General features: G+C 48.4%; 1 protein-coding gene across 5 annotated transcripts in view; it reads left to right on the forward strand.

Annotated features, from left to right (window-relative positions):
* The window catches only part of ADCY2 (adenylate cyclase 2), a 289,600-nt gene that overhangs the window by 125,155 nt on the left and 149,725 nt on the right, over positions 1 to 14,720 (forward strand). For all 5 annotated transcript variants that reach the window (XM_060191138.1, XM_060191139.1, XM_060191140.1 and 2 more), the window contains one exon: positions 12,910 to 13,059. In XM_060191138.1, the coding sequence (XP_060047121.1) occupies positions 12,910 to 13,059 (150 nt within the window). The remainder of the gene's footprint in view (positions 1 to 12,909; positions 13,060 to 14,720) is intronic.

Here is a 14,720-nt window from a genome sequence, read left to right on the forward strand (position 1 = left end):
GTATTACTTATTGGATACAACAGAGAAATTGAGAAGGAAGTAAAAGATAGATAGATAGATAGATAGATAGATAGATAGATAGATAGATAGATAGATAGATCTGTACCATTGCTTCACCGCTAGGAAAGCTTCCCCTGCAGTTAGGGATCAGAAGCTTGAACTTGGCACTCCCATGTGACACCTGGGCTCTAACCCAGGGCCTCCTGCATTCAAGTCCTATTTGACAGCTACAGGTACTCTCTCTCCCCCTCCCGCTCTCCACTCCCCCCTCTCCCCCTCCCTCTTCCCCTCACCTTCTCCCTTCCCCTCTCCTTTCCTCTCCCTCTCCTCTTTCTTTGCCTCTAGGGTTATCACTGGGGCTCTTGGCCAGCACTGTGAATCCACTGCCCCCAAAAAACATTTCTTTCCCATTTATTGGACAGAGAGAAAGTGAGAGAGGAGGGAGAGATATAGAGGTAGGGGGGTAGAGAGACCTGCAGACCTGCTTCGCCGCTTGTGAAGTGTCCTTGCTGCAGATGGGGAGCTGGGGGCTCAAACCTGGATCCTTGAGTGGGTCCTTGCTCTTAGTACTATGTGCACTTAACTGGGGGAGCCACCGCCCCACCCCCCTGAACTGTCTCCTCAACCAAAACAAATCCTTTCACAGCTCTGGTGGCCGCCACCTGCAACCGAGGTGTCCATGTGGCCTCACTGGCTCTGTAAGCTCCTTTTGGGGACCCTTCCTTCCTCCCTGCCCAAGTTCCTGGGCGTTCCATCAGTCCCTGTTTGTGACCCTGCCAAGCCACCGTCACCTGTGTTCACCCGACCTTCTGTGAACAGAAGACCCCCTTATCTCTTTTTGGAAGGACGTTTATCAGTGTGCCAGCAGCCCAGCTAATCCTGCATGCTGTCAGCTCTGATTTTTGACCTGACTGCATTTGCCAAGGTTTGACTGTTTCTTTTCTAAGCGAGATCACAATCCCAGGCTGGAGCTGGACATAGCCTGGGCGTGTGCACTTGTGTGGGGCCACCATTCAGCTCACTGTGGTCACCAAAAGGTGTGAACAAACTGGCTTTGACATTTCCCTGCTGGGAATTCATCCTGCTCTCATGGCCTTCTTATAGTTGGGGCAGCAGAGCCAAACCGGTTCAGGGCACACATCATCATGCGCAAAGACCCAGGTTCAAGCCCTGGTCCCCACCTGCAGTGAGGAAGCTTCAAAAGTGGTGAAGTGGGAGTCAGGCGGTAGCTCAGCGGGTTAAGCGCAGTTGACACAAAGTGCATGCATGGACTGGCGGAAGGATCCCGGTTGAAGTCCCCAGCTCCCCACCTGCAGGGGAGTCGCTTCACAGGTGGTCTGCAGGTGTCTGTCTTTCTTTCCCCCTCTCTGCCCTCCCCTCCTCTCTTCATTTCTCTCTGTCCTATCCAACAACGATGACATCCATAACTACAACAATAAAACAACAAGGTCAACAAACAAGAATAAATAAATAGTAAAAAAAATTTTAGAAGTGGCAAAGCAGGCCTGCAGGTGCCTCTCTGTCTCTCTCCCTCTCTATCTCCTTGCCTTTTCAACTTCTCTTTGTCCTATCAAATTAAAAAGTTTTTTTTTTTTTTAATAAGAAAGGCCTTAAAAAAAGAGCATGTCTTCTGTTTTCCCTAATCTTTCATGGTGTTCATGCCTGAGATATTCCAGATGTCTTCCTAGCTAGGCCAGATGTGCCACTTACTAGACCCTCCGTGTAAACAACTCCCCTCCCTCCTGATGGCTCTCAGCCCCAGACTCCCTTGCCGAAGTCTCCTGCAGCTAGATCCACACATTACCCAGGTGAACTCTCCGACTTGGAATTCTTGAGAGTATTGTCACCAGAAAGAGGGTTTTGTTTGTTTTTTCAGCTTGGTCTGAATTCCTTCTCTTACTGCCAGTTCACTTAAGAGTCTTTTCCTATGTGGCTTTTTAAATTTTTTATTAATGATTTAATAATGATTATTATTAAAGATTGTAAGATAACAGGGGCACAATTCCACACAGTTCCCACCACCAGAGTTCCGTGTCCCATCCCCTCCATTGGAAGCTTCCCCGTTCTTTATCCCTCTGGGACCATCGACCCAAATTCCTTATGGGGAGCAGAAGGTGGGAGTTCTGGCTTCTGTCACTGCTTCTCCGCTGGACATGGGTGTTGGCAGGTGGACCCACACCCCCAGCCTGTGTCTGTCTGTCCCTAGTGGGACAGGGCTCTGGGGAGGAGAGGCTCCAGGACACATGATGAGGGCGTCTGGCCAGGGAAGTCAGGATGGCGTCGTGGTAGCATCTGCGACAGCTTTAATGAGTGGTCTCAACTTGTTCGTCTCCCTTTATAGAAAACTCCTAGAAAGCTTGGCTTCACGGGGGGGCTGTGTCTGGGGTCTCAGGCCGGAGGCTCTCCTGGTCACCCCAGGCAGCTTCCACTTGGCAGAAAGAAACAGAACAGATGACGGGGGTCTAGTCAGATGAGAGGGTTGGTTCACCTCGGAGAGCTTCTGCCCTTGATTCAGCAGGACGAGGGGAACGAGGACGGATGCCCCAGGGTCACGGGTTTCTTTCTTTCTTCCTTTCAGTGAAGAGGCTGCTGCAGACACAGCCGTCTCGTCAGCACCCAGAGCTGGTGGACGGGCATGCGGTCCCTTCCTTCCTTTACTTACTTTATTTTTCTTAGTGATTTGATCATGATTAAGATTTAAAAGCTGACACCGAGACATTTCCAGGGGCAGTAAGTATGTGGGTTCCTTTTTATGATTATTATGTTTTATTGCATATAAATTTCTGAATTGAAGCAGCACGTGCAAAAGCATGGCCAAGTCCACACTGGTCTACACACCAGTCTTTAACTCATGGGCATCCTTGGTGGGTGTCTAGCAAACTCACTAGGACCCCACTGCCCTGCATCCTGTCCCTCTCCCTCCTGCAATATGTCACCCGCACCCCCTATATGGATGTCTGCCCTCTCTAGTGGGTCCCCAGGGGATTGCAGTGGTTGGACGAGATCTCAGCCAGAGGCTAAGTGGCTAGTTGGCAGGTTGCTCGCACTGGTTCTTTTGAGTGCTCACCAGATTCTCGGCTCATGCGGTCATCTCCTCTGACCGGGACTGATACGGGTATTTGCTGGCATTGTAGACACCAGTGAGCTCCAGGCACAGGGAGCCGGGGCACAGGGCAGAGCAAAGGACATGAGTGTGTGAGGCTCCAGGTTCTGTCCCCAGGAGAACAGATGCCAGAACTGTGCTCTGTGTTCTCTCGCATTCTCTCCTTGCCCTCTCTGTCTCTTGCTCTCATCAAAGTGAAAAAATAATGTACAATAAATACATAGAGACCTGGAGATAAGTCAGGGAAGGAAGAACACACCCATTCTTGTGAATGAGATCCTGGGTTTGGACTTCATAACATGGGAGCACTATGGACAGTACCAGGGGGACCCCATGGGTCCATGGGTGGTGGAAAGGTACTCTCCCTTTCTTTCGCCTTTCTTTCTTCCTTTTTTTTTTCTTTTTTTCCTTCCTTCCTTCCTTCCTCCCTTCCTTTATTCCTTCTTTCTTTCCACCAGGGTTATTTCTGGGGCTTGGTGCTAACACTAAGAATCCACAGCTTCCTGTAGCCATTTTTTTCTTCTTTCCATTTTTATTATTATTTGATAGGGCAGAGAGAAATTGAGAGGGATGGGGGACACAGAAAGGGAGAGAGAACAATTGACACCTGCAGACCTGCTTTACTGCAAGCGAAGCCTCGCCCCTGCAGGTGGGTTAAGGAGGTTTGAACCCGGGCCCTTGTGCATGGTATGTGGGTGCCCAACCAGGTGCGCCACCACCTGGCCCCCTCTGGTGCTCTTAACTGCAGCATTCGTCGCTGCCCTGAATCAGCATAAGCTGATTCCTATATGAGAAGCAGGCTTCCTTCCCTCAGGCTTCCATTCTTCCACCCCCCCCTACCCTTTTCAGTTGGGGTAACAAGCCCACCTCTTTATCACCAGCCACTGTTCAACCCCCTATTCAAGTCTCAGCTCTGCTGTCTACCTGCATCATGCCTTTGTTCTAGAAACAGTGGGAAGGTACAACAAATTCACTGGGGACGTTTCTAGGAACAATAATAATAGCCTTCAGACTCTCCGGGGATGGGCTTCATCAAGGTGGTGGGGCTATCCCTCTCATTCAAGCTCCCCCGACATCGTCTTGTCTTTACAGTTGTTAAGGCAAATTGAAAGCCACAGGGCGTAGAGCTCTTACAGTCCGCAGCATCTTGACATCCCTGTCTTTGATTTCCTAAGAGGAGCTGAGTTTCTGCTGGGAATTTGCACTGCTAGAGGCTGGTGGAGTTTTCCGCCGGTGATGATGGCAGAATCCTGTGCCCTGAGTTAAGTTAATGTATATCCATCAGCAGGCAGGAAAGACCCTGAGCTTAAGAAGCTCACATCCAAGCCTGTGGCTGCATAAATGGGTCTTAATTGGGAGAGTGATGTGATCAGACGGAAGGTGTGAGTCTACTCAGGAAGTCTATCCACATAGGTAGCACCTGTGTGATGCTGGGAGCATTTCCTCTCTCCTCGTAAGGGGTGACATCAGTCTAGAAAGCTATCAAGTGTGGCCTGGTTAGTAATGCGAACTTTTTTCATCTAGGGAAGCTGACTTGCTCTAACAGAAGAGAAAACAATGACACTTAAAGCCTAGATGCTTGAGGACAGGGAGTGTTCAGGCCCTGGAACATGATGGGTTAAAGTGTCGTGTGGAAAACTGAGAGATGTTACACATGTACAAACTACTGTATTTTTAAAAAATATATAGTTTATTTATTGATTGTTGGATAGAGACAGAGAAACTGAGAGGAGAGGGGAAGACAGAGAAGGAGAGAGACAGAGAGACACCTGCCGCCCTGCTTCACCGCTCATGAAGCCTTTCCCCTGCAGGTGGGGACCAGAGGCTTGAGCCTGGGTCCTTGAACACTGTAGTGTGTGAGCTTCACCAGGCAGAACCTGGCCCCAGAACTACTGTATTTTACTGTTGACTGTAAACCATTAATCCCCCACGACAGGGAAAAAATAGCAGTTTCTTAGGGGACCAGGCAGTGATGTGCCTAGTTAAGCGCATTGGCCCCCACCTGCCCAGGGAGAGCTTCACCGCCAGCCAAGCAGTGTGCAGGTGTCGATCTCTCTCTTCCCCTCCCTCTCCTTCCCCCTTGATGTCTCTGTGTCTCTATCCAATAAAAGCAATTTTAAGTATTAAAAATGAATTTTTAAAAAACCCTAGATGCCAGTTTGCTCCTTTACAGGGAAGACTGATCCCCTGGTAGACCAGATCGTCCTGGGAAGGCACGTTCCATCAAGGTCACCTTGAGCAGAAGTTAGCGGGGGCGGAACAGTGACGTGAATGTGAAAGGCAGTGTTTCTTCATCTTTCTCTGTCACTACTCTCCTAAGGAGCCTTTTTTAGATTTTTTTTTTTTTTTTAGCTAACCTGCTCTCCGTGAAATTCTAATTAAGCCACGATTATATTGGTTATCTGTCTCTGTGTTGTGGACATACATTCCTACAAAGCCGGGGACCTTGTGATTCAGACCGCCTGTTACTGTGGATATGTATTTACAGTACTGCCTTTCTGCGGACTCATTTTGCTAATTATTAAAATACAGCTCTGTGGTAGAAAATAAAATAAAATTATGTAATAATAAAAAATATTAAAACTATGAAAGATGGGAATGGGTGGTGGCACACCTGGTTGAGCACACGTTACAGTGCGCGAGGACCTGGGTTCAAGCCCCCAGTCCCCACCTGCTAGGGGAAAGCTTTGCGAGTGGTGAAGCAGTATGGCAGGTGTCTCTCCGCCTTCTCTACCACTCCCTTCTTTCTCAATTTCTTGCTGTTTCTATCCAATAAATTAAAAAAAGATTTTTAAAAAATCAGCTATTAACAAAAAAACTATGGAAGACCTGATTAGAAATTCATGTCTCCTCTTATTATTCCTGTTTCTAGCCTGCAAGGTAAACACAGATAACAGGTGAAAAGGCCCTGCAGGTAAAGAGCCTTATTTGATACCCCTGAACTAGGCAGCATCCTTGGGTGAGGTCAGGAGTTTCAGTGTAAATACTGAGTTTGATTCGATCACTAGATTGGAGATAGCAGGTCTGACAGAGTGGTTTACTCTTACTGGGATAGAGATCCTTCAAATATGTCCTCCCCTAAGGTGTTTCTGCTTCACCCTGCTGTTCTGATGTGCGGTGTCCAGTACAAAAATGGAGAGAGATCTTGTGTGTGGCACTCGGTGACATCTCATCACTGGGCTTGTGCTAGTGTCTGCCTCCTCCAGACTCTTTCTCTCACTGCTAATTTATTCGAAGTAATCCACTTGGTCAGGGTGGACGCCAGAAACCTTGGAACACGGCAGTGCAACACATTTCAGAAGCCAGAGTTGCTTTGTACCCTTCTAGCCAAGAGCACATGTTGGCCCCACGGGTGTGATCTGACCCCAGTGGCAACACATGCTTAAGACGTCAACTTCTGAGCATCCCAACTAGAGGAATCTGCTGGCCAGGGCCAGCAGGTGACTATCTCTCCTAAAAGCACATTATCCCTGAAACAGGAGATCCTTTCCTATTGATTGATTGATTGACTAACTGCTTGATAATCTAGGAAATGTTGCATGTACAAAATTGTGTTGTCTGTGGGTTACAACTGCACAGCTTCCCAGAATAAACAGAGGCGCCAACATGCTCCACCAAGGCTCTGTCTCCCCCCCACCCCAGAGCACTGGTCATCCAACCTCCATCCAGCCCCAAGACTTTCGAGACCCTGGTTCGGCAGACACAGACCATGGGGTCGCTGATGCTCGCCTGACTGTCCCGTTGCTTGGCTCCTGACCCCCCCATAGGAGCAACGCCATCTGTGTCCATCCTTCTCCTTTGACTTCTTTCCTTTTAGACAGAGACAGATAGAAATAGAGGAGGGAGGAGATAGAGAGGGAAAGAAACAGAGACACTAGGGGCCAGGCGCTGGGGCACCTGGTTGAGCACACACATTACAGTGTGCAAGGACCCAGGTTCAAGCTCCTAGTCCCCACCAGCCACGTGCTGAGGGAAAGCTTCACACGCGGTGAAGCAGGGCTACAGGTGTGTGTCTCTCTCTTCTTCTCTATCTCTGCCTCCTCTCTCAGTTTCTCTTTGTCTTTATCTAATAATAGGTAAATAAAATAATTTCTATGCATCAAAACAGTCTATTTTATTGAAGAAACAGGAAAACTACTTCTAAGACTTTGTGAGAATTATTATAGTCATCTCTGGGAGGTGGGAGGTTGGTGACACAGAACTTTGTAGATATGGTGTAGAACTAGTTCATATAATTTTACAAACTTGTAGCCCCACTACTAATCACAAATAAAAAAATGGAAATAGGGAGTTGGGTGGTAGTGCAGTGGGTTAAGCGCACATAGTATAAAGCACAAGGACCAGCGTAAGGATCCCGGTTCGAGCCCCTGACTCCCCACCGGCAGGGGAAGCAGGTCTGCAGGTGTCTATATTTCTCTTCCCCTCTCTGTCTTCCCCTCCTCTCTGCATTTCTCTCTTTCTTGTCGAAAAACGATGATATCAGTAACAACAATAAAAAAAGAGCAACAAAAAAGAGAAAATAAATTAATTTAAAAAATTAAATGGAAATAAAATTAAGTAAATAAAATAAACTTTAGTGAAGACATAGTTTTGATGGCAATGCACTAAAATCTAAGTGGTATCACAGTCTATCCAAAGATTGCAGAGGACACACATGCGTGCACACACATACACACACATACATACACACACACACACACATACACACACAGAATCTTCCAATCCCAGTAGCTCCTACTATGATACTTTTATACATTTGCTCTGCGACATTCACCACTTTAACTTCTTTATAATATCTCTTTCACTTTCTCTTGTTTTCAAGGTTATCTCAAACATTTTTTTTCCAATTTTTCAAAATCTACCATTTCTGCTGCCCCCCTCCCTCCTTTTGTTTATAGGAACAGAGAAATTGAGAGGAAAGGGAAAGGGAAAAAGAAAATTTTTTTAAAAAGCATGTCTGCAGCACTGCTTCACCACTCATGAAGCTTCCCCCGAAGGTTCGGACCACGGATTTAAACCCAAGTCCTTGTGCCTGGCGACGTGCGCGTTCTCCTAGACATGCCACGCCCTAGCCCCTGAATTTCCTCATCGTATTTCTATGATGATTTGTCAGATATTTTACTCTTGTGATAGATATTACAGCTGTGTAACAGATTATCCTAAATCCTGTTAACTTAAATAATAGTAGCCATTTCTAGTCTCACGGTTTCTGTTGGTCGGGAATTCAAGGAAAGGGTGAGTTGAAATAGTCTGGTGTTATAATTGTAGTGACATGTTGCCTGCGGTTGGAACCATCTGAGGCCTTTCACTTCAGAAGCTGGCGATGATTGGAACCATTGACTTGGTAACTTCCTTCTTCCTATATGAATCTTGTTTGTTTAAGAATTAAATCATCAAGCAAACTTTATTTAACATTTTATGAATCCGATGGCCTCATCTCAAAGAACTAGAAAATGGGTTAAAAGACCAAAAAAAAAAAAATTACAAGGTAAAAAAGATCAAAGAAGAGGAAAGAATGGAAAAGAAACAAAAGAAAAAGGAAGGAAGGAAGGAAGGAAAGAAGGAAGGAAGGAAGGAAGGAAGAAAAGGTGGTCTGGGAGATTAGCACAGTGGTTAAAGCACTGGACTCTCAAGAATGAGGTCCTGAGTTCAGTCCCCAGCAGCACATGTACCAGAGTGATGTCTGGCTCTTTCTCTCTCTCTCTCTCCACCTGTCTTACTCATGAATAAATAAAGAAATTCTTTTAAAAAATAGAAGGAAGGAAAAAGTAAACAAAGAAAAAGAAGAAAAGAAAGCAAATACCATTTGTTTGGTTGAGGACTTTAGGTCAGCCCTGCTGAGGGTGAGGAGATCCTGTGAGCCCCTGCTGGCTTCGTGTTTGGGGACTGGTGCCTGGAGAGGCCATATTCCTGGCCAAGTGGAGCACTTACAAAACACTTTTAAAAGACAGACGGACAGGCACTTGCAGCCCTGCTTCACGTCTCATGAGTAACCCCCCCTCCAGCAGGTGGGGACTAGGGGCTCACAGAACTTTGGTTGTAGATATGGTGTAAAACTATTCATTATAATTTTACAAACTTGTAGCCCCACTACTAATCACAAACAAAAAAAATGTTCTGCGTAATTCTTGAGTTACATAGCCCCTGAGGATGGGGGAAATGCAAAAAATAAAAAAAAAGTCATGAAATACCACTTTGCACCTGTGAGAATGTCACACATTAGAAAAGACAGAGGCACCAACTGCTTGAGAGGCTGGAGCAGAGGGAAAGGAAGGGAAGGAGGGAGGGGAGGGGAGGGAAGGGAAGGCGAGAGACTCTCCTGCATGGCTGGTGAGAATTTACTTTGGTCCAACCCCTATGGAAACAGTGAAGTTTCACCAGAACTCTAGAAATGGAACTGCCTTATGACCCAGAAATCCCTCGCCTGGACACCTACCCAAGGAAAACAGAGGCGCCTACCTGAAAAGGCGCCTGTGTACACTGGTGTTTCCAGCAGCACAGTTTGTAAGAGCCCAAACTCAAAATCAACCCAGAGGCCTGACAACAGATGAATGGCTGAGAAAGTTGTGGCACACATACACACTAGAGTACTATGCAGCTGTTAAAAATGATGAGGTCGGGGTCAGGCGGTAATGCAGTGGGTTAAGCGCACATGGTGCAAAGCTCAAGAACCAGAGTAAGGATCCCTGTTCGAGCCACCGGTTCCCCACCTGCAGGGGAGTTGCTTCACAGGGGGTAAAGCAGGTCTGCAGGTGTCTATCTTTCTCTCCCCCTTTCTGTCTTCCCCTCCCCTCTCCATTTCTCTCTGTCCTATCCAATAACAATGACATCAATAATAACTACAACAATAAAAGAACAAGGGCAACAAAAAGAATAAATAAATAAAATAAATAAATGATGAGATCACCCCCAGTACCAAATTATCTCCCTTATAGGTAGGACTTAAGAATAAAGAAAGGTGAAACTTGGACTTGATGTAGCATATTGCACCAAAACAAAGGACTCTGGGGAAGGAGGAGAAAGGAAGGCATGAAGGAACGCTAGGGTCCTGGTGACTCCAATTTCCTGGTCCCTGGAGGCTTAAAAAGAAAAGCTCCAGGGGTCAGGTGCTGGCACCTGGCTGAGCACACGTTATAATGCACAAGGACCAGGGTTTGAGCCCCCGGTCCCCATCTGCAGAGGGAAAGCTTTGCATATAGTAAAGCTACAGGTGTCTCTCTCTCTCTCCATTCCCTCTCAATTTCTTGCTGTCTGTGCAATAAATAAAGGAGGAGGAGGAGGAGGACGAGGAGGAGCAGGAGAAGGAGGACGACGAGGAGGAGGAGGACGAGGAGGAGCAGGAGGAGGAGGACGAGGAGGAGGAGGAGGGCGAGGAGGAGCAGGAGGAGGAGGACGAGGAGGAGCAGGAGGAGGAGGACGAGGAGGAGGAGGAGGGCGAGGAGGAGGAGGACGAGGAGGAGGAGCAGGAGGAGGAGGAGGAGCAGGAGGAGGAGGACGAGGAGGAGGAGGGCGAGGAGGAGGAGGAGGACGACGAGGAGGAGCAGGAGGACAAGGAGGAGCAGGAGGAGGAGGACGAGGAGGAGCAGGAGGAGGAGGACGAGGAGGAGGACAAGGAGGAGGAGGAGCAGGAGGAGGACAAGGAGGAGGAGGAGCAGGAGGAGGACGAGGAGGAGGAGCAGGAGGAGGAGCAGGACAAGGAGGAGGAGGAGCAGGAGGAGGAGGACGAGGAGGAGGAGGAGCAGGAGGAGGAGGACGAGGAGGAGGAGCAGGAGGAGGACAAGGAGGAGGAGGAGCAGGAGGAGGAGGAGCAGGAGGAGGACAAGGAGGAGGAGGAGCAGGAGGAGGACGAGGAGGAGGAGCAGGAGGAGGAGGAGGACAAGGAGGAGGAGGAGCAGGAGGAGGAGGACGAGGAGGAGGAGGAGGACGAGGAGGAGGAGGAGTATGAGGAGGAGGAGGAGGACGAGGACGAGGAGGAGGAGGAGGATGAGGAGGAGGAGGAGGACGAGGAGGAGGACGAGGAGGAGGAGGAGAAGGAGAAGGAGAAGGAGGAGAAGAAGGAGAAGAAGAAGAAGAAGAAGAAGAAGAAGAAGAAGAAGAAGAAGAAGAAGAAGAAGAAGAAGAAGAAGAAGAAGAAGAAGAAGTAGAAGAAGAAGAAGAAGAAGAAGAGGAAGAAGAAGGGAATGAGAGGGTGGGGGGAGTCTTCCAGCATCTGAGATGGGCTGTCAGCAGAAAAAGCAGCTGTCATACATATGCAAAAACACCAATTATACGTCCAGGGAGTGGACCACGAGGAGGAGAGCTGAGGAGAGCTGGAAATGAATATTCAGCGAGCGCCCTGCATCTTATAAGCGTCAAATTGTGTTTCCATCAACCAGCACTCAGATTTCCGAGAGGAAAGGATCAGGCAGAATCCCCCCACTGAGTCTTGGATGTGGCTTCCGATGCTCAAGGCTTGCAGTGGGGCCTCTTGTGTCTTTCTGGGAAGCCCCCTAGGTAGTGAGCCTGTGTTGTTCCCCAGCCTCCATCCCTCAGCACAGACCAGACATCTGTGCTTGGGCTGAAAACAGCCAGAGATTCTCAGGTCATGTGTGAAAGCCCAATACGTTCTGTGAAACTCTACACAGAGAGCACGCCCTCCTCTCTCTCCTCCCACCTGTGGAGTTCAGTCACAGGGGAGTCACGTCTCCAGTTCAAGACGCCCCCTCAGTACCAGGGGTCCAACCTGTCCCCAGGTCGGTATGCCCAGGAGCTGCCTCCTCACTGGGGCTTCATGGCTCCCAGACCTCAGCAGCAGAGTAAGAAGTGGTGTAGTGGTTAGAGGCTAGGATTTGTGTGAGCGAGAGCCTCTGTTTCATCCCCAGAGCCGTGTGTGTGTGTGTGTGTGTGTGTGTGTGTGTGTGTGTGTGTGTATTGAGGACACAGCTGGGGGCCAAAGCATGTGCTCTGCAGTTTCATGAGAGCCCAGGTTCAGTCCTCAGCACCACATGGTGGCACCACAGACAGTGCCAAGGGGACTCTATGGGTGATGGAGTGGTGCTGTAGTTTCTCTGTCTGTCTCTCTGTTTCTCTCTCTTACACACACACACACACACACACACACACACATACACACACACACGCACAGACACGTACACACAGACACGTACACACACACACACACACACACCAGCCAACACCCATGTCTAGCAGAGAAGCAATTACAGAAGCCAGAACTCCTACCTTCTGCTCCCCAAAAAGAACTTTGGTCCATACCCCCAGAGGGGAAGAAATGTTAGGGGAAGATGACCAAAGGGCTCTGAATCCATTAGGGCCTGGAAAGAGAAGAGGGAAAAAAGGAAGGACATTTGGAAGTAGTAATAGGTGTAGGTGTGACTTAGGAAGGAAGAGAAGGCAGGAACACACACACACACACACAAAAGGGCAATATATAGAAATAGAAAGTTACAGAAATAATAGTCATCCCATCTCTGTGCCCTTGGGAGAACCACTGCACTTTCCAGTGGAGGGAATGGGGACACAGAGCTCTGGGGGTGGGAATGATGTGGGATTATACCCGTTATCTTATAATTTTATAAATCAACATTAAAGCAATAATTTAAAAAAATCACAGATGAAAGCAAATGAAATAATAGGTCATATCCATGCCGCTGGTTGTCTTATTCCTAAACTCTTGCATGGATGAGACAGGCCTTGACTTGTTTGGAAAAACAGAGGTGGCCCCGGGAGGAATCAGCGCCTCTGCTGACTGCTGGTCACCCCCAGCCTGCGCAGAGTGACTCCCTCTCTGTCTGTCTGTCTCTTTCTAGATCCTGGCCAACGTGATCATCTTCATCTGCGGGAACCTGGCGGGTGCCTACCACAAGCACCTCATGGAGCTGGCCCTGCAGCAGACTTACCAGGACACCTGCAACTGCATCAAGTCCCGAATCAAGCTGGAGTTTGAAAAACGCCAACAGGTAGCGTCGCAGCTCTGCTCTTGCGTGGGAGCTGGGGTGCCAGCCGTGGGGTTGCTAGACTGTGTGGAGTGGCTCCTTTTTGTTCAGTTGCATCGAGGTGGGTTATGGAAGTGGGAGCCTGAGAAATGTTGACACCGGCTTGTGTCTGTGTTTGGACTTCGGAGGGTGATTTTGAGTTCCTTTTTTGAAGGCCAGGGTCTCCATCCCTTTTCTAAGTGTGAAGCAAATGCAATTCGGGAAGCCATCCGTTTGTTTCTGTGTGTGGGTTTTTCTGGAAGAGACTGAAGTTGCTGGCTTCCATGTCCAGCCCTGCCTGGGGTGTCTGTTGGCTTGAGGGTTTAGGAACCAAAGAGCAAACATGAAATAATTTATTTCTTCACCACTCTCATCACCAAAGGTCTGTGCCCCCCCATCCCCACTCGTATTGATAACTGCTCTAGTTCTCCCACAGTCTTGAAAATAGGTTGATTTTTTTTCAAATTTGTATATTCAGTTGTCTGTATTCTATGTGAGCAAAGCCATTCTGTAGCTGTAGGGTTTTAAGATATAAAGCAGGACAAAATGAATAATGAACAGGAACCAGAAAGTAATGATAGAGCAGATGAGAATAAGGGTCTTCCGGTGCAAAGAATTGAGGAAGTCTATTTTAGATGTGTTCCAAGGGGCCCGTGACTTTCGACTTTCATAGTTTTTGCTTTGACCACCATTTTGTAATTCACTCACTTGTCATGGGCACTTGAGTTGACTCTGGTAGACAGCACTGCAGTGGCTGTTAGTGTGCATCTATCTTACTGGAGAAGTGTTCGTGACTTCTTCGGATGTTCAGTCACTAGTCGGCCGAAACAAATCCCGAAAAGTGATCATGGGCTGGTCTTGCCATTGGACTCTCCCTTCTCTTTGGTGCTCTAGGATTAAAAAACCAAAAACCATCTGTCCCATCCCCTCTCACTGAGTCACTGACCTTACAGAGGCTAGAGGGCTATGGCATGCCTCCCTCACGGTCACGCCAGGACAGACTTTCTTCTCCATCCTTGAGCAAACCTCTGGAAGAGCCATTTGGTGGCTGCTGTTCTACCTGCTTTTCGTCAGCCCTTTCTCACCAGGCCAAGTGTGGAATGAAGGGACAGAGACTCTCCATCTTCTAGACTCATTCTCTCTCCAACTGGACTCCTCCGAGGCAGCTAGTGGAGAGCCAGGTGAGGTTTCTCAGCAAGAAATGCCCCTCGTCGAAACCAAATGGAGCCTGAGACGAGGCCGAGAAGAGTGCAGAGGAGTGAGGCTTTCCTGCTGCCTCTTGAAGAATTCAAGCAACAGGCTTCAGTATGAACCTTAGTCTGGCCTCCAGGCAGGGCGTGTGGCCAACTGCACATTTGAAGCACACAGCGGGTGCAGCGGGGCTCGGTCGGGCCACCTCTAGGGGCTTCTTGCGCCCTGCCGGCTTGCTCATCAGCTTCTGTCCTGCCCTCTGCTTCTGGGAATATGCTTTGGGCAGAGATCATTGTTGTTTTGTTTTGATTTCTTAAGTCAGGACTGCAGCGCTTCCTTTGGTAATTCTCCCTTGCTGGAGAAGTCATGACTTACATAGTGATCTTTGGTCGTTGCCCTTCCTCCTTCCCCTCCCTTTCTCTCCTCTCCTCTCCTTTTCTTTTCTTTCCTTTCCT

This window comes from Erinaceus europaeus, chromosome 5 (genome assembly GCF_950295315.1).
Source record: "Erinaceus europaeus chromosome 5, mEriEur2.1, whole genome shotgun sequence".
Lineage (NCBI taxonomy): Eukaryota > Metazoa > Chordata > Mammalia > Eulipotyphla > Erinaceidae > Erinaceus > Erinaceus europaeus.